Source organism: Lissotriton vulgaris, chromosome 12 (genome assembly GCF_964263255.1).
Source record: "Lissotriton vulgaris chromosome 12, aLisVul1.2, whole genome shotgun sequence".
NCBI classification, from domain to species: domain Eukaryota; kingdom Metazoa; phylum Chordata; class Amphibia; order Caudata; family Salamandridae; genus Lissotriton; species Lissotriton vulgaris.
The window spans coordinates 348,838,991-348,859,827 of NC_141700.1; the positions used below are offsets into that span (position 1 = coordinate 348,838,991).

At 45.6% G+C, this 20,837-nt stretch overlaps 1 protein-coding gene across 1 annotated transcript in view; it reads right to left on the bottom strand.

Annotated features, from left to right (window-relative positions):
- VPS35 (VPS35 retromer complex component) overlaps positions 1-20,837 on the bottom strand; it is a 526,314-nt gene that overhangs the window by 290,199 nt on the left and 215,278 nt on the right. The window contains exons 8-9 of the mRNA XM_086945112.1: positions 13,423-13,532; positions 6,721-6,817 (exon numbers count right to left, since the gene is read on the bottom strand). Of these exons, the coding sequence (XP_086801238.1) occupies positions 6,721-6,817; positions 13,423-13,532 (207 nt within the window). The remainder of the gene's footprint in view (positions 1-6,720; positions 6,818-13,422; positions 13,533-20,837) is intronic.

The window sequence follows — 20,837 nt, forward strand, 5'->3', positions numbered from 1 at the left end:
ACAAAAACGTTTTTTGAGAGCAGGCAGTGGTCACATGGACCACTGCCTGCTCCTAAAAAACGGAACTGAAACGTTTTATTTTTATTTTTTAAATGCATCCTGTTTTTTCTTAAAGGAAAGCTGGCTGCATTAAAAAAAAACTTTTATTGAAAAAGAAGTCACCAACATGGTGGACTGCTGGCCCCAGAATGCCACTATCCTTGTGAGTGCAGGTCATTCCCAATGGGTAGCAAGATGCAACCTGCCTCATGAATATTAATGGGGCAGGTCCTTTGCGACCCATTTGGGAATCGCAACAAGTTTCTGAGACACTGTTGTACATCAGTGTTTGTGACTCACAATTTGCAAGTCACAAAAAAATCCAAATTGTGTGTCGCCAACACCGAGGGTCATACACCCAGGTGTCTAAAGCTCTCTTTTACTAGACTTGGAAGCAGTTTTAGTTTGCCACAAATCAGCGCATTATACTCATTTTGAGAGTGGGAAAGAGCCAGGAATTATGAATCCTGTTTTTCACTTCTGTACAGGAAACAGTAGAGTTGTGTTTTTCACTCCTGTTAAGAAAATAATTTGGATTTGCCAAATGTTAGAAAAAAATAGTGGACTTGGATAATGAAGTTTCAATCATTTTATTTAGTTGGGAATTTATGGTTGCTTGTTTTGCTGATGAAAACCACAACACACAAATATCCCCTAATGAGTTATATCTGATGAATCCATTATGAAGTAAATTAAATGATTAACATGGTTAGATTTCATCTGTTGAAACTGTCCAAACAAATTGTTTATTCCAAAAATGCATTTAAACATCTGTGTGTACGGGGGTGTGGCTTCGCCTAGCCGTGGAACGTAATAGCTGCCACCAAATCTAGCTTTGTAGGGCACCCGACCGCCTTCCACATATCCGCCTAATAAATCGGCTGCCCTTGCAAGAGGAAAGTCCGCTAGAATCCAAACTACAGCTGAGACGTCAAGCGGCGGACTCGCTCGACCGCCGGAAAGCAGAGTAACTGGAGTCCCGGGCTGTGGCATGTGCGTGATTTGAAGCCAGGAGCTGCTGCATCGAGGAGGTGGGCGTGGTGCATCAGGATCCGCCCCCTTGTGGACGTGAGGTGGCAGATGCTGCAGTGCTTGGGCCTGGGCCGGGAGACTAATTGACCCGGGTCTTGGAATCCTAGACCTGATCAGGGTGGTCGTGACCTGATGACCCGCGACTGATGAGGCAGCGCACCAGCCGGACCGGGGTAACTAAGGCTCAAAGAGGTAGCCACGAGGAGAAACACCGGGGAGGTCCCGGCCAGAGGCCCCCGACACTGCGCCATCTCGGACGTCAATGCGTCGGCCATCCTGCTACTGCAAAGTAGGAGACGGCCTGCGGAGCCAAACTATGCTGCAAAAAAGCAGCAGGGCGGAGGCTGGTGCTGCGGAGTGCACCGTTTAAATTCAGCCCGCTGGCCCTGGGAGGGCTAAGTAGTGCCTGGTAGAAATACTGTATGTCCCCCCAAGCATGTATGGAGAGCAGAGGACTGGCAGGAAAAGCCTACTGACCACTCGGTCTTAGCAGCCCAGAACAACCACAACAAGTACAGCGAATGAGAAAGCAGCAAGGGCGCGCTGGACAACAGAAGCGTGAAGCACTGACTTGCGGTGCCTGGGAGTGTGGTGTGCGCCCAACCCCCTTCGGTACTGCCAATATAAAGACACTATTGGTGAACTGCGAGGCACGACTGGCCGTGGCGGAGCAGTAGGGATTGCAGCTGAGGAGTGAGTGTCCTTGAACTCACATGAGGGATGGCCCTCCTGGTCTAACGCAAAATGTCTACTGCCAAGGGCGCAAAAGTATAGAAGCAGACCAAACTAGACAAATATGCGCTGCCAAGAGAGGCTGACCCTGAACATGGGGACAAAAGGAAAAAGTTGCCTGGGTCTGAGGCGGAACCTCCGGCCCAGTCATTAAATGACAAAATGGACGCCATCTCTGGTGTTTGTGCCTTACTTGAACAGAGGATGGACACCATCACGTCTGAAGTGATGCTGATTCGAGAGGACCTTACTAAAATCTGACCTGAGAAAGTGAAGCAAATGGAAATTGTCACTGCTAGACTCATGGGAGACTCAACACAATTGAAGCCAGACATCAAGGACCTGCAGGCCTTTCGCAAATTCGCTGAGGACAAGTTGGACGACTCCGAAGGACTCACCAGATGGAATAACGTGAGGATCACAGGTGTGCAGGAGAGGGAGGAGGGACTGGCTGCAGACTTAATCGTGGAAGAACTCAACCTTAAACATATTCAGCCCAAACAACTGTCAAAATTCTTTGTAGTGAAAAGGGCGCACAGAGTTCCTGGGGGACGTCTGAAACCTAGGGCACGTCCCCGCCCGATGATGGCGAGACTCTTACATTTTAGAGACAAAGATATTATTTTGGAGTCTTCACGGTTAGGCCCCCCTTGAAATATGACAACTTGGTGATCTCCTTTTTTCCAGATTTCACTTTGAACGGACAGCGACAACGACGATTCTTCTTGGAAGATAAGAAGAGTCTTCGTGATAAAGGCTTAAAGTATTCTATATTGTTTCCGGCCCGACTCCGTTTTGAAGCAGAGGGCAGGGTCTGATTTTTCGATGCCCACAATGCAGGCTCGGGGACAGAGTAAAGCGTAGTATTGTATTGCAGTAGGTCAAACGCCACGCCCCTGAGGTGGTGCTTCTCCAGGAGACGCACCTGGCTGGCAACTTCTGCAAGGCCATGAGCAGATGGGGCTACCGGCTGGTGACCCTTTCTGGCTTTACCACGGGTTCTAGGTGGGGAGGGAATCCTAATAACAAACTCCTTCCCAATGTCAATACAACACACGTGGACTGACGGGATGGGTACATATGCAGCTATTTCTGGGCAGTGGGAGGCTGAGCCACTCATGTTGGTATCACTGCATATCCCACCAGGGTTGCAGGGCCAGTCCTTTGGGGACCAAGGTAAAATAGTGTTGTCATTCCCCAAAGGTTGCCTAGTAGTGGGAGGAGATTTTAATTCAGTAGTGTCGGGCTCTATGGACTGCAGTCCTCCCCAGGCCCTTAGCCCTTCACAGAGTTGGCTCCCAGCCTTTCTAGAAGCTATGGGCTTCGTGGACACGTGGAGGGTGTTCCACCCGGGACACTTCCAACACACCTTCGGCTCAGGGGCTCACAACAGCCTATCACGAATAGACTGCCTCCTTACTCCAGCACACGAAGCCGGGAACATTAGGGAAATCAGGCACCTCGCCCGATGTATATCTGATGACTCCCACTGAGGGCAGAAGTTGTCATTGGTGAGAGGACAGTTGGGCGGGTGGTACCTCAGGAAGCCAGAGGTGAAAGACAAGGTAGTAGCAGCTATGGAAACCTACTTTTCAGAGAACCGGGAATCAATGAGTTCATCCCAAACCCTCTGGGAAGCCTTCAAAACTGTGGTGCGGGGTCAGGCACTCTCGCTAATAGCTGGGGTGCGGAAAGAAAAGTAGAAAGACTTGACGGGCCTGGAGGATGAAATCCTCCGCCTCGAAGACAGTGCAGGGGAGCCAATGACAAGACAGACTCATGCCCTGAGCTTAAACAAACTGAATATAAATCTATAGTGACTGACATGGCCAAGTCATTGGGTAGAGACAAAGAGGGTAGGCTTCGTGACCTGGGGATAAGGCCTGAAAATTACTGGCATGGCTGGATACAAAAGAGCTGGAAAGCAGCCTAGTACTGGAACACCTGAAGAGATCCGGGGAAGTTATATCGGACCCGCAAGAGATTGCTACCAAGTTCACTGATTATTATCGTTCCATATATAGTACAAGCCCTTCCTTCACAGAAGAAGACAAGCAAGCCCTGATCAGAGATATAAAGCTTCCCTTTTTGGCAATTGAGGACAGTGACCTGCTAGAAAGCTACTTGACTAATGATGAGGTTGCCCAGGCGATTAGAAGCCTCCAGCCCGGTAAGGCATCAGGTCCAAACGGCCTACCAATCGAGCTTTACAAGCTGAAGCCATAATTACTTGCCACATACACGCGAGAAATGTTTGATGAAAGTCGAGAATCGGGCTGCTCCCACTAGACCTAAGGGTTGCCACATATTGGTCATTATACATAAAAGTGGCAAGCCTAGAGATGCATGCTCAACATACAGGCCCATATCGCTCCTAAATTCTGGCCCCAAGATACTTGCCAAAATCCTGGCCAGACGCTTGGCCCAGGTAATAGATGAACTAGTACACCCAGACCAATCGGGCTTCATGCCCCACCGGAATACCGCCTTGAATCTGAGGAGACTGCACAGTGTGTTGGGGTGCAGTGGCACGATTCAAGAAGATGCGGTCATGGTCTTGCTCGCGGTTGCTGTGATGGCCTTCGATACAATAGAGAGACCGTATCTCTTTGCAGTCTTGACCAAGATGGGTTTCAGGCCCAATTTTATCAGGTGGGTGTGCCTTTTGTATGCAAATCCCTTAGCGCAGGTGGTTTTAACAATAAGAAATCAGAGGTATTCGATCTGAGACGGGGGATGCGTCAGGAGTGTCCGCTGTCTCCCCTCCTCTTTGTCCTTACACTAGAACCATTGGCGGCCTGGATTCATGGAGATCCAATAAACCGGGGGCTAAGGTGGGCCGACACATCGGAGGACCGCAGCTCTTTGTAAGCAGACGATATCGTTCTTTCTGTATCTTGCATCCCCCAAGTCATCTATCCACAGAGTTCTGAATGTATTCACAAACTTTGGGAAGTACTCTGGATATACGATCAATTGGAGCAAACCCCTGATATACCTACTCAGTGCTGAGATACCTACACTACCTAGAGGGTGCCCCATGAAGGTAGCAAAAGACTGCTTCCTGTATTTGGGAATCTTTATCACAACGGATCCCAAGGCTCGCTAAGATCGGAATCTATCCCCCGCTGCAGAGTCTGAAGCATGATGTGGCCAATCGGAAGACCTTACTGCACTCATTATTGGGAGGGCAGCATTATTCAAAATGATGTCCCTACCATGTTTTTTATATGCGCTCCAGAATTTTCCAGATCCTGGTCCTCCAAAATATTTTAAGGAGGTGGAAAGTCTCCAGAGGGAACTGCTTTGGGATAGCCGCCTGTATAGCCCTTCCCAAGCTAGTATTGGGTTTGTATGACAGGGGGATCGGGCTACCAGACATCAGAAAGTATTATTGCACAGCTCACCTGGCAGCCATAAAACAATGTATTTATCGACAGGGGGACGACCCAGGTTACAGAATGGACAAACGGTTATTGCCAGGGAGAAACTATAACACAGCCCTCTATTCTAGACCCAGGAGAATTCCCCTAACTGGACCAACTAGACACTCCATGCATGTGTGGCACACAGTAACTAGGAACCTGGGGTGGGACCGAAAGCTCACAATGGCAAGCCCTTTGTGGGACTTGGAGCAACTGGGCACCCTGAGACGCTCGAAGGGGTTTGATAGGTGGGAACTAATAGGGATCACCAAAACTGGGGACGTATGGCAAAAAGGAGATATGATCTCCTTCGCCACTTTGCAACAAGAATATGAACTTGCCAACTCAGAATACTTTCGGTATTTACAGGTGAGAAATGCATTAACGACTCCCTTCAGGATGCTTCGCCATTGAAAGACAGATTGTTTGATGGATACCTACCAACGAAGGCAGAGTCTTTGACATACAAGAAACAGGTCAATAATACGCTAGACCCCCTCCAGGCGCTTCGGGAACAATGGGGGGAATGATGGGTTGGAACTTGATGACGAAGAGTGGCAAGAGGCAGTGGCCTCTCCACAGGAAGCGACAATCTCCTCCAGGCTACGCCTGGTCAATCTGAAGATCCTACATAGAATCTATGTTACGGGAAACCTGCTCATCAGTATGGGAAGGGCGGAAGAGGGCATGTGTAGGAGACAATGAGGGCAGGAGGGCACATTTATGCATATCCTGTGGGAGTGGGAGTATATACAGAGGTATTGGGAGGGGATGCACGCCTGTCTGGGGGAGGTCCTTGAACTAGCGGTTGGGATTGAGGATAAGAGATGTCTCTTAAATGTCTGGGAGCCCACAGATCTGGGTAGAAAGGACCGCATTTGGGTTACGCTGGGGCTGATGGTCGTAAAGAGGAACCTGGCAAGACTATGGGGGGCACAGACACTGCCTACAGTTGAAGGGTGGAAAGCCGACATGGATTGGTGTATGCTGACTGAGAAATATGTGCATGTTTCTAGAGGATGCCCCAAAAAATGGACATATGGAGCAAATGGAATAACTACTGTGGTAATATATGTAAACCCCCAGCTGTTCTCTCTTTGGAAATCCTGTAACAACATAGAGATCTCTACATTACTGTATCAGACATATAAAGTACAACGGTGAAGATTATGATCATGCAAAGTGAATTATTTTGTCATGACTGTGAATGGAAATGTTGTTTTGTTGTCTAATAAAAAGATTTACAAAAAAAAAGATCTGTGTGTACCTTTTATCAACCCAAATTTGTTGACGGGGTGGGATGAGCATGCAAGGGGTAGCAGGGAGGACATCTATTTAGTCACTGCCTGCTTTCTCTGTCCTGGCCTAATTTCTCCTCTTCCATTATCACAAAACATTCTCTTATGTCCTCCTGCAAATTATAGCCACCTACTACATCCCCTAGAGACCTGTGCATGCATGTATTTATACACATCTATGTTACCAGACTTACCTGTATTACTGTGGCCACTTGCTGTGAGAAAATGTCAAACAGTTTAATGTCAGCTGGTATTCCTGGGCCATCTTCTCGATGGGCAAATAAAGCTAGTCTGCAAAGGAAAAGCAAAGCTTAGGACAATTCAACAGTGATACATAGGACTCAAGCACAGATCTTCTAACAAAGTTTTCGTAAGCAGTCATAAAGCTCAGTTACCGCCTACAACTCCAATTGAATTTCCTTTAAACAGATGAAATGCTATTGTAATGGGACTTAACCCAAATAGCCAAGAATATATTGAGCAATTTGTCAAAATTAAATGAGTCATTTAGAAAAAGATATGAGCTCTCTCCGACTTGCGTCATACAAGCTCACTTGAACTACCTCCTTTCTCAGGAAGCAATCACGCTGGTCAGTTTTTTAGGTCGAGCCTGGATAGCGCTTGTGCTGTTTTGCGAGGCATGCTGTATTTAGGTGTGTACTTGTAGCTCCGCTCACTATCCACCCATATTTTTCACTGGCTTGTGTCATTGTCCTTCGTAAATGCTGGCTTTTGATTCGTGAACAGGCTTGTGAGTCCCTCCTTAGTACCGCCTTGTCTTCATTTGTAACCTCCCAAAGACCACCCACTGTTGCGTGCATTGTTGCTCGCTAGGCATGAATTACAGCCTCTGAGCACTATTTTGTTAAATGCTTTTCACCTGCCTGCTCTTGCAGGCACAACACGGTCTTTCGGAGTTCTTTTTTTATCTATTTTCACAGCACGGCACGCCGTGCCTTTGGTTCATTTGCGGCACAAACGCATGTTTTTTTCTTCTTCTTTTTTTAACTTTAGTTTGTAAAAGCACCCCATGCTGTGCCTTTAAGGTAATGGCGGCCGCGCCCCTTTTCTTAAGATGAGGCGCCTCTAAGGAAAGGGGCACGGCCACCATTAAAGTGAAAGCGCAACTTGGGGCGCTTTTGCAAACAACCATTCGTAATGCAGTAGGTCTCGTATTTGAGAGTTTTGAAAATGCGAGACCTATTGCATTGCAAATGCTTGTTAATGGAAGGCGGCACACTGGAGACAAAAGCACTTCCAGGTTTTGATGATGTACATCGGCCTTTCCCTAGTCTTTTGTTTCATCCCATAAAAGACTAGGTGTGTTGAAGCTACAGCTTTTCAAGTAGGGAAGGCCCACAGTGTACTAAAGACCAGAAACACGCATGCTATCTCAAAATACATAGGTTTTACTCTTCTGAACATACACCCGAGAGAAAAGAAAAATTTCATGGAAACTCAAGGCGGCTCTTTAAATGAATATGCATGCAGAAAAAGCTTTCAACCCACCAACTGTTATCTTCTCAATATTTAATTGTATTCCTTTCCTTCACTCCTAACTTACCTCCTTCAATTGTCTGCCTTTTAATACAGTAAGCTGTTTCTAACTACAAACTTGTTCACTCGGAACAAAATTTATGACAAAATTGCCTACAGCACTGCAGACATCTAAGCTCTCCAATACCATTACTTAACTTACTTAACTTCGGTGTAGTTGTTTCTATGAAGAAAGCTGCTTTTTAAAAATAAATGTATTAAACTCATCAAGAAGTTCATCATAAACTAAAGCATTCTATACACCTTTAAAACGAAATTTGGCATTGCTCCAGTTAAGTTACAGCAATCTGAGAGCAAGAGTGCACACATTTCCGAATCCATCACCTTATTGTCATCCTTCTCTGACGGTTATTCAGTGTATAATGAAGGCTCTACAGCATATGTGGCCGTAATAATTTACTCATTGGTAACATGAATAATACAAAAGTACTATATGTAACGCCCAGTTATAATCGGTAGTAAGGCATCATGGTAAGGTAAGAATTAATACCCGCAGTCAGATTAGCATATATCTATTTTGCCAACCTCTACTAGTCCCCTCAGCTTCCCAGGACCTTTCCCGTTGTGTGTTGGAAATCAAGAAAGTTATGTAATACGAATGATATATGCTTAAAAATATCATACAAATATATATGATTCTCGCGCACTACAAAAACATATCCAAAGCACCGCTTGCTAAGGCGTTAGTTACCTCTACCCGAAACAATGTTAAAACTAACTCAAGCAAACCCCAGACATTGGTTCAATGTTAAGGTAACCTAATTTTTATTTTTTAATTTCGGAGTCTCAGGTACCCATTCCTGGCAGCACTTTCACAGACACAGAACTCACAGTAATGGTACAATCCAAAAACCCTTCAATTCAGCCAGAAAGCTTTATCAGAAAGCCTTGAAAATGTCATCCTCGTGAGACTATGGAGGCAGCTAATATCTTAATGCATTTTGTTTAAGTAAATGGATCTTTTTAATTATCTTTGGATTTATATAGCACATTAGTGCCACTAGTTTGGCCTCGAAGGACTTCATTTGTTACTTAAAAGAATGAGGGAGCATGTATGTGTAGATGACAAGGGTAGTGCACGTGTCTGTCTACACAGAAACATATCCTATGTTAAGAAAGGTGTTAGAGTGTCTCATGGCGATCAGATAAGGAGACTGCACTGTGTCATCACTGCATAGCAGTGGAAGAGAGGTCACTTAGCATGAGTGCGTGTCTGAGGGAAAGGCTATATGTATTACAAATAAAAGGTCCGAGATTCAGAGATGTCCTCCAGTCATGGAAAATCGAGATAACGAGTGTGTCCTGTTTACCCGACTATTCACTAGGGTCCTAAAGTAACTATAGCCCATGCCCTGCCATGAAGAGTCTTGTTATCAATATCTAATTTCAGATAATGCAGTCAAGTTATCAATGATGGTATAGATCATGTCACAAGTGGGAGGTACTTAGCAGTACATGGCAAGGACATGAGTTATAATTACTCGAGGGCATGAGTTACTGTTACTCGAGAATTTCAGTGGTTTTGTTAGTTTAAAAAGGTAAGTTTTAACTTACAAGTTCAGCCAGCTATAACGTGCCTTTAACATTTGGTTTTTCAGTGCATTTTTAAGGATTTAAAAAAATGTAAAGTAACATTATTACAATTCCTAATTATAACGACACTTTAATCTTTGGTTTTATCAGTGAATTTCTATGTTTTTTAAGATAAATAGGATGTCCATCCGATGCACAGCTTGGGGTTGGGAGCAGGGTCTGGCTGTGTCAAAGGGTCACAACACCAAAATACAAAAAGCTGGCCTACTGTCTTTATCAACTGGTGAACATATGAACATGTATAACGCCGACCGACCACCATTGTCCAAAATTCTTCAATAACTTTAATCAAATGTTTATTTCACTAATTCATACAATGCAATGTTAAAGTGATTGTTAGAGAGTGTGGTAAAACTATTAAAAACAACTTTCATTAAAAAAAACAAGTGTCTGGGTATTTCTTTTAACATTTTACAGCCCACAAAAAGCAATCATAACACCCACAAGAGGGCCTTGCACTCTATCTGAAGAGCATAGAGCTCCAGCTAGAAATGCTTCAGAAAAACCATAGATTTAACGACCCAAGAGACTTCTGTTGTCTTTTTTATCTTGCTGGGGGAAAAGCGTTTTGCGTTGCCACTACCAGACGTAAGCTAAGGCAAGAACATATTAATTAACCTTATGGCATTGTGGGGTGCTCCTTGCCGGAGGAGTGAGTAACAAATGAGCTTCTCTGGTCACTCATTTATTATTCACATTCCCAGTGTTTTCAAACATTTTTGTGGGTGTCCCTGTGCCCACTCAGGACACCTACATCTTTCTTTTTGGTTGGGGGTTGCAGCGGGAGCCCCGGGCACCTACAGCCCCAGAAGGCACCCATTGTGGGTACCGATGAGATCATTTTTTTATTAAGTGGATGCCCACCTGGGGCATCCACAACTTAATTTATGTTGATGGCTTCAGGGGGAGCCTCAGGGCCCCCGTCCCCAAACCTGCAGCCCCTGGCTGAAGTCAGCCTTTTTTTTATTTTAGGTAGGTTGCCGGTGCCCACCTGGTGAACCCACTAACCAGGGGTCATTGGGGGCTGCAGGGGAACGCCAAGGCCCAAATGACCCCTGCTGGTTCCCTGGCAAGCACCATACTGTGTGCTGGTGGGAGTCCAAACCTTTAGTTTGCTCCCACCTGGGCGCAAACTCGGTTCCCTGTCCTAAATAGTGTAGGCAGTCTGACAAGCAGGGAACTACGGCGTCTCAGGCGGGATAACCAGGACGCTGAAGAGTACCAGGGGATTTGATGGGGTCCCTGGGGTCTTTAGGCCACGGCAAACCTTTGAGACTGTATTAAAGATTTTAGGATGGCAGCAGAACAAAGGTGTATCAAACTGTTATATTTGCCTAGTACTAAACCTAGCACTGAAGGGTCCAACTGGTTGAAGAAACACATAGTGGGGTTTAATACTGGTAACTGAAGAATGTGTATTACGCAATGCTGCAGATGGTACATTATGAATAGATCGCCATCTGGTGTTGGGCTCGGATGATTGCACTTTGTTTTTCTCTTGGAGAGTCTTTTGTCTCTTGGTGACTCCTCCCTTGGTTGGTAGTGCGCATGGGCATCGGCTCCATCCTTAGATTGTTTTTTTCCGCCATCGGGTTCGGATGAAGATCGAGACGCTCCAGATCAACTTCAGAAGAAAGTGATTTTCGGCGCGTATTCCCTTTCCAATTCGACGGTATTGTTATTCGAACGCGTTCATTTCCATTCCGACGCGTTACAAATTCAAAATAGAAGAGAAAAACTTGGATCTACGTCGAAGAACAGGAGGCCTTTCTCGACGCAGTCAAGCCCGGAGTCCATGGAAAGGACTCCATCGCAGTCCCTGGATTCGTGTTCAGGCGATAGACAGAGGTTGCACACCTCGTGTAGGTCCTTGTGTGGGAACTTAGCACCACACGTTGGACATTTTTTGAATGGAGTCCTTTCCATGGACTCCGGGCTTGACTGCGTCGAGAAAGGCCTCCTGTTCTTCGACGTAGATCCAAGTTTTTCTCTTCTATTTTGAATTTGTAACGCGTCGGAATGGAAATGAACGCGTTCGAATAACAATACCGTGTCGAATTGGAAAGGGAATACGCGCCGAAAATCACTTTCTTCTGAAGTTGATCTGGAGCGTCTCGATCTTCATCCGAACCCGATGGCGGAAAAAAACAATCTAAGGATGGAGCCGATGCCCATGCGCACTACCAACCAAGGGAGGAGTCACCAAGAGACAAAAGACTCTCCAAGAGAAAAACAAAGTGCAATCATTCCGAGCCCAACACCAGATGGCGATCTATTCATAATGTACCATCTGCAGCCCATATGCCTCGAACATAAGATTATGTCGCCGCCCATACGAGGGGAAGATTAATGGGTTGATTGTAGAACTAATGGCAGGTCTGCAAGGAATAGTAAAAACAGTGCAGTTGCGAGGCCATACTCCTGAAGGAGAACATTATTAACTATTTTACGGAGCAGCATGCCATTCTGATCTACAAAGAACCCTGGCCGAGTTCTCCTAATGCAATGCTTTCAATACTACCAACAGAGAATTAGGAATATTCACTCTACTAAATTTTCTCTAAAGAACATCCGATCAACTAGATAGAAAGGAGCCAAAAAGTCCACAAAAAACAACAACGATTACCGCTTGTCTCAATAGTTTTTTGGGCCATGACCTAAAAGTTGAAGCAATGATCCATGATAGAATGCCTTTGTTTAAAACCCCTTTGTTCAATGGGCACTAAAGCATGATCTTCTATCTAGCCCTTCAAATAAGCCAATAATGCCTTCAAAAAGATTTTTACACCAACAAAGTGAGCTTATAAGGTGATAGTTGTTTGGGTTGGCTGGGTCGTCTCTTGTAATAATTGGTCTTATAATAGCACCATTTTCAACTACTGGGATAGCAGTCTGTTTTAATAAATTTAATTAAAAATGAACTAAAAAAACCTTAGCCACCACTCAATATCTGGTTTAATTACTATTGCTGGCAGGTTATGAGGCTCAGTTCACCTTTTCAGATTAACTGTTGAAATTATATTCTTTTAAGGACTTTACAGTTAAATAAGGTAGCAAATATTTGTTGGGCGGAGCTACTTACCAAACAGGATTCATAGAGTCAGCACCATATCCTGCCAACAGATAACTACTCCAGTGCTCCTCAGGGAAGTCGAACATTGTTAAATGCCCTCCTCTTCACAAGTAACCAAACATTATTCATATCTTTCAAACCCAGTATGGCCAATCATTTTTCTTTTTTTTTTTCTGCGGTGGACACTTGGCCCCCCATGCCACATTTGCCCATTAAGTTTGCTCACTACATAAAAGTCATACCCCACTTTTATGCTGCACCACTTTCAAATGCCACCAGTCACCATTGGAATGCTCTGTGATTTAAAAAATATATTACTGAAGGTATATAACACACAGTTCCATGAGGCTGCTCCTCTCAAAATTAAGTAGAATTAACTCTTTTGATCATCTGGTCATTAAATGGGTATAAACTCTAAATTAAAAGCGCCATACAACATGCACGTCAGAATATGTTTGCACAAGTTGGAAATTCTTCTCTATGCAATTTAACAGTGCTATCTACCTCCGCTCCTGCTTCTAGGATAATAATTACAATGTGTCACACTTCATAATGATTACAGGAGGGCAAATACATTTGACATCAATTTGTACATTAAAACAAACATAAGGTGAACACACTGTACATTACTTTTCACAATCAACTTACATGCGAGACAAAAAAAAAACCTTACCTATCAATTAAGGCAATGATAATATTTTTTACATTTACATTTTGGTGCAGTTCTGCACAGGCCCGAAGGAAAGGGTTTAGCGTCTGAAGGTGAAATTCATCCGGAAAAACCTGGTAAAGCAAATACAAAAAAACTGGTTTAAATTAGAAAAAATCATGAATTGTTTCCATCATACAACCTTACTGAAACACCTGCTGAAAGGAGAAAGTCATTCATCAAAAGGCAACGTACAAAAAATCAGTCATTGAATTGAATTGAAGGAGATTTATAATGCGCAAGAACAATAACCTGCAGGTATCAAGGCGCCTAACAATATGATCAGAAATTGAGACAGAAGACCTTACATGTAGGCTTGCCGAAAGAGAAGAGTTTTTAGGGCAGTGCGGAAGTTCTGTAAAGACGGAAGGGATCTCAGGTCCAGGGGAAGGTCATTCCACCATTTAGGAGCTAGAGTGGAAAAGGCCCTGCCACCCCATCTAGCTCTTCGTACGCGGGGGGCTGTCAGAAACAATTTCCCGGAGGAACGCAAGTTCCTTCCAGGGATGTAGTGGGAAATGATGGACCCAATTCCCGTGTCGCTATTTTTGGCGATGGCTCTGTAGGTCATGCATAGAACTTTGAACCGGATTCGATGTTCTACCGGTAGCAAATGCAGCGTTTTCCTGGCCGCCGTGGCCGAGGAGCGTCTGGGAATATCCAGAACAAATCTGGCTATGGCGTTTTGGACTACCTGTAAGCGCTGCAGGTGGCTCCTGTTAAGCCCAGCATACAGTGCATTACAGTAGTCCAAACGAGAACCAATGAGTGCGACGGCTATTTGTTTTCTAGCCTGCAAGGAAAGATATTTCCTAATCCTTCGTAGGGTGTGAATCAAACCCCAGCAGGTAGAGACGGTTCTACTCACCTGGCTGCCCAAGTCAAGGGCAGGGTCTATCAACACCCCGAGATTCTTGGCAGATGTTGTAGGGGAAGGGCACGTTCCTAGAGAGTCAGGCCACCAATTGGCTGACCAGATGTTTTCTTTCCCCCCAAACACCATCACCTCAGTCTTCTCCCCATTTAGTTTAAGAGAGTTCTGAATCATCCAATGACCAACCGCCTCCATACAAGATCTAAACTTGGAGGCGATTAGTACATCTGAATGGGGGAGAGAGACGAGGATTTGGGTGTCGTCTGCGTAAGAGACTACCTCCATGAACATCAAACACAAAAGAATCTATCTCTTGAACAATCAACACATAGCGAGACCACGGCAGCCCTTTAGTGAAGGAAGCCATTCCAGCATTACTGGTTCAATACTAAATCTGCAATTAACTTTACCAAAAAGAAAATTGTGAGAAAGAGGCTCTATATGTACTGGACCAAAGTAAGGTGCAGTGTGTATAGAGACCACCAACCTCAGAGGTATAACAGAGGTTAAAGCCAGGTGTGACTTACTCTCTAAAGTGGTAGCTTGGTCGAGCAGTAAGGCAGTACCAGAGGACAGTATAAAGCATTTGTTGTGCACACTCAGTCAGCAAAAGTTTTCACACACTCAAAGACTTAACTCCAGGCCAATTGTTTTTATATCAGAGATATAGTTGTTCTATTTTTAGAACCAACAGGTATCAAAAGAAATGTGTTACTTACCAGTAACTGCAGTTATACAGTATTGGCGTCTTTCATAGATTCACATGCCTGAATCATTCCCTGTCGTCGGGATGGGAGTCCCCAGTACATAAAATAGCAATGTCCTATAGACATATATGTAGAAAAGTAGGCCTAAAGGCCTCACCTTAGTACCATATCCATGTCCTTTTGTAAAAAGGACAAAATTGTAGAGAACAGCCAATCAGCTGCCACCTCCCTCTAGAACCTTCCTTTCAGGAGCCTCAGTCCCTCAGATTTTCGTATGCACAAAGCTAAGTAGGCGTGTCACTGAGAGAATTAGGTGAGTCCTTCCAGGGAAGGCGGGAGGGTTGCATGTGAATCTATGAAAGACACCAATACTTGATAACTGCAGTTACAGGTAAGTAACGCATTTCTTAATCAGTATTATGGGTGTCTTTCATAGATTCACATGCCTGAATCAGAGTAGCAAGCAATACCAAAAGCACATTTCTGATGGAACAGCAAATACCAGTCCTTAGATAATACATATCAGGCGACTATGAACCATCAAGCAACATCAGTAATAGCATTAGTAAAGAAATGTGCATACCATAGTAGGATAAAGGGATGGAGGAAGGCTCACCTTACTGGAACAGATGGCGTAACACTACTTGTCCCACTGCTGCATCCTTCATCAGCTTTGAATCCAGGCAGTAGTGCCTAGTGAAGGTATGCAGCGACTTCCACGCTGCCTCCCTGCAAATGTCAATGACCGGCACACCTGCAAAGAGTGCCATAGAAGTGGAGATAGCTCTAGTGGAGTGCGCTCTCACTTTGGAATGTAATGGCCGTCCAGCTTGGTCATGACAGAAAGCAATGGCCGCCGAAATCCATCGGGAAATGCTCTGCTTGGTAAGCGGTAGACCCTTTCTAGGTCTGCTGTAAGATACGAAGAGCTGGTTAGATTTTCTGAATGCTTTTGTTTTGTCAATGTAAAATTTCAACTATTGTTTGAGATCTAAAGAATGGAGCGATCTCTCAGCTGCTGTGCTTGGGTTTGGAAAAAAAGAACGCAGAACTACAGGTTTATTTAGGTTGAAATCCGATGGAACTTTCGGGATGAACCTAGGGTTGGTTCTTAGGATTACTCTGTCGTTTTTGAACTGTAGAAAAGGTTCTTGGATTGAAAATGCTTTTAGTTCACTGACCCTCCTTGCAGATGTGAGCGCCAGGGGGAGTGCTGTTTTCCAGGAAACATATTTAAGGTCCGCTCTGTGTACTGGCTCAAACGGATGCTTCATGAGCTGGTTAAGAACCACACTGAGATGCCAGGTAGGTGGCATCATCCTCACTGGCAGGAAAGATCTGTATAATCCCTTTAAAAACTGCTTAATCAGCCTGTTTGACCAGAGACCTGGACCTGTAAAGGTTCTTTTAAAAAGAGAAATCGCTGCCAAGTGCACTTTAATGGATGAGTGGGCTAGGCCCGACTGTGCCAGATGTAAAAGGTAAGGTGAGATCTGCTCCGGTGAAGAGGAGACCGGCCGAATTCCTTGATCTGCACATCAAACACAAAAGCTCTTCCATATGAGGGAATACGTCTTGGTTGTGCTATCTGCCCTTGCTTTCGCCAGAATAGCTCTACAGTCTTGTGGAATATTCAGATTGTGGAACTCTCGGAACTCAGGAGCCAAGCGGCTAACCTGAGAGACTTCAGATCCGGATGTTGAACCTGCTTGTCATTCATTGTGAGCAAAGTTGGAATCTGCTGCAGGTGAATTGGCGGCTCTAGGGATAGGCGGTGGAGCTCTGTGAACCAATGTTGCCTCGGCCAAGTTGGGGCTATCAGAATCAAAGTACAAGGATCCACCTTCATCTTCCTGAGGACTCTGGGAAGCATCGGGAATGGCGGAAAGGCGTACGCAAAGACGTTGCGCCATGTGATGGAAAATGCATTCCCTAGAGATCCTTACTGGGGATGCCAACTTGCAAAGTGTGGGCATTTGGCATTCCATCTCGTCGCAAAGAGGTCGATTTGCGCCGTGCCCCACCTGGAGAAGATCAGGTCGATAACTTGTTGATCTAGCTCCCACTCGTGCGATGATGTCTTTTGCCTGCTCAACGCGTCGGCGAGTACATTGTCCGTGCCTGGAACATATTCCGCCCTTACATTGTGGAGTATGAGCCAATTCCAGATTTTTTGCGACTCGCGAGAGTTTTTGTGAGCGAGCGCGTCCCTCCCTGTTTGTTCAGGTAGTGCATCGTCGTAGTGTTGTCTGTCCTGACGAGCACTAGGGAGTTTTTGATCCTTGGCAGGAATAACTGTAGGGCCAGGAAGACTGCTCTCAGTTCGAGAAGGTTGATGTGAAGCTTTTTCTCTGAAACTGACCATTTGCCACTTATCTGCAATTCCTGCAGGAAGGCTCCCCAACCGTCCAAGGAGGCGTCTGTTGTTATGACATGAGTAGCTGCCGGAAGGAGGAACGTCAATCCTAGATACAGATTCCGCGGTGACATCACTAAGGCCCTGACCATCTGCACTGTTACCCTTATACGGTCGTCGAACGACCCCGTGCATTGTGTCCACTGTTTTGACAGTGCTTCTTGCAGAGGACGCATCCTCAGGCGGCAATGTGGTATTAGCAGGATGCACGATGACATCATCCCTAAAAGGGACTTGAAGAGATGAACTGTAAGCACTGTTTTCGAGGCCACTGTCGAGGCTAGAGAAAGGAGCTTGTGCTTTCTCTCCTGAGATGTTAATGCTTTTGCGGAACCTGTGTCCAGGGTTGCCCCTAGAAAGGTGATGGATTGGGAAAGCTGCAGAGTGGACTTCTCTCGGTTGAGCGTAAGGCCTAGATGATTCAAGAGACTGAGACAGGCGTTGGAGGATCTGGAAGCGCCTGTGAAGGATGGTGCCTTTACCAGCCAGTCGTCCAGATATGGGAAGACTTAGTGACCGTTTTGCCTGAGGTATGCTGCCACTGGGGAAAGACATTTGGTGAATATGCGTAGCGCTGATTTGAAACCAAAAGGCAGGACACGAAACTGGAAGTGCCTGTCCGCTACTGCAAACCTCAGATATTTTTTGTGAGTTTTGTGAATTGGGATATGAAAATACACGTCCTGTAAATCCAGTGACGCCATGAAATCTCCCTCCTCCAGAAGATGTAAGACTTCTTGGATCATGACCATGCGAAACAACTGCTTCCTTAAGAATTTGTGTAATGCCCCGAGGTCTAGTATGGGCCTCCATTTCTTTTTCTGTATGAGAAAGAAGCAGGAATACAATACCTGTCCCTTCTGCGCTGATGGTACCCTCTCTATTGCTCCCTTCCTGAGCATAAAACAGAAATTTCTTGCAGAAGCTGTTGCAGGTTCTTGTGCTGCATTGGGCAAGGAGGAGTCTTTGGAGGAGTACTGTCGAATTCCAAGGAATGGCCAAATTGTATCAATTGAAGGACCCAACGGTCCGTAGTAATTTTCTTCCAATTTTGTAGAAAGTGGGTTAATTTTTCTCCAATTTTTAATGATTGAGATAAGGTTTGGACTGGCTGGGTAAACAAGTCATTGTTGTCCCCCGTTGTTCCTCTTTTGACCCCTTTCTCTAAAGGATGACTTTCCATAAGAGGATTGACGGCCCTGTTGTTTTTGTTGCTGCTGCTGGTATTGAGGTCTACTCTGATTGGAAGAGTAGGATGACTTATTCTGGTAACTACCTCTGTACGAGGGTTGTCTTCGTCTCTGTTCCCTCGAAAGGACTGATTCCTATACTGGAGCGTGCCCAGCGCTCTTGCAGTGTCATTCTTAATATTTTGGAGTGCCTCATCAATTTTTGATCCAAACAAACGTTCGCCGTCATATGGCATATCCAAAACTTTAGACTGCACCTCTGGTCTGAATGAGGTCGCTTTGAGCCATCCTTGCCGCCTTAAAACCGCTGCCCCGTCTTGTTGGCGGAAACCTGTCATTGCCATATCTATTGCGCAATCTATGATTTCTGAAGCTGAAGTATGACCCAACAGAAGGATACCTTTTACTTCCACCTTGGAGGCATCCGGTAGTTCAGAGAGGTATGGGCCTATATCCGGCCATAGTTGTCTGTTCTAGCGCCCAAGAAGCGCTAGGGCATTTGCCGCTTTTAAAGTCATCGCTGACATAGTGGAAAACCGTTTGCCTATGTTGTCCAATTTCCTTCCCTCCTTATCCGGTGGTGCCGATAAGGGTGACGAGGGATTTCTGGAGTTCTTTTGTGCTGTCTGCGTTACCACTGAATCAGGCTTGGGATGCTCTGTCAGACAGGCTGGTGCAGAATTTGGGGCTTTGTATTTTTTATCCAAACGCGGGACCACTGGTGAAACTGATGCTGGGTTTTGCATCACCTGAACTCCCTGCGTCCACAGATAATCTATATTTGGAATAGATCTTGACGATTTCTTCATAGGTTCTTTAAAATCGTACAGGAAGCATTCCTGCTCCTGGGATTCCATGGTAATTTGAAAGCGTTTAGCAGCCCTTTCCAACACATTGTGGAACCCACCGATGTCCACCCGTGGAGAATCTGAGGTGGCGGGTACTGGCGAAGTTGGCGAAGGTATAACATAATTTACCCAGTCTTCATGTTCAGATTGATCATCCTGTACCTCAACTTCCTCTTGTTGTTCTTCCTCTTCTTTGTCCGAAGATTGAGGTATCGGCAACTGTACTCTCTCCTGCTGGATAACCAAGGGCGGCGGCCGTGGTCTTGGCGACGGTGCTGCCGTGGTTGACGTAGGAGCTCGAGATTCTGGGAATCTCTGTTTGTAGTCTTGGATAAGAAATCTTAAATCCGACACCAAGGATGCTGGTAGGCAGACCATAGGTGTAATCTGTGGTTGAACTACGGGTTCTTACACCTCCTCCTCATCTGAACTTTGACATTTCACAATTAGGTCTGAGGGGCTCGTTGCCTGAAACATATCTCCTTCGTCAGACTCCTCATCTTGAAGGAGACATGATGGAGGTAAACTCTGTACACCGCTAGGAGAAGTTAACTCCGGTGTCAGTGGCCTCTTGGAGATTTTAAGGTGCACAGAAGCTGCCTGAAATTCAGAATCACCCAATGTCGACGGGCCCGTCGACGATGTAGTGTCGACAGGTGCTATAATCTGGGCGTCTGTCGTCGACGGGATTGGTGTTGACGACTGTACAAAAGGATTCGCGACGATGTTGTCGTCAGCGGTATTGATGCAGCCGTCGACGGTACTTTCGTCGATGGGGTAGTCGTCGTCAGTGTTATCGTCGACGGTGTCTTCTACGGTGTTTTCATCCACGGTGTCTTCAACGACGGTGTCTTCGACGACGAGGCCTTTGTGGATGGAGCCTTCTTCGACGGTACCGATGTCGACGGTGATGAGCTCGTCGTCGACGTTGTCGTCAGCGAGGTAATTGTCGACGGGATTTTGGGTGTTGACGTCTTAATGGTAATCGTCGACGATAAAGTCTTACCGGATGTCGACGATGGAGTAGTCGTCGTCGATGAGGAGAATGACGACGATGCTGTCGTCGTCGAGACTGTCGTTGTCGACGTGGCGACATGCACAGGAGACACAGCTTTCCTGGACACTGATGAAGTCGTCGACGAGGTAGTTGTCGTCGACGGCGCAGGCTTTTTGAAGGTGTGAGCCTCCTTGTCAGAAGCTGAGTTTGACATAGCCTCTGAAGACTTTCTTGATGTCTTCTTTGGAGGAGCGTCCAGAGGGTTAGGGGAAGCTACCCTTGGCCTTTTAAGAGACACTTTTGAGGAGACTGAAGAGCCCTCATCAGAGGATTCCAAATTGTCTCTG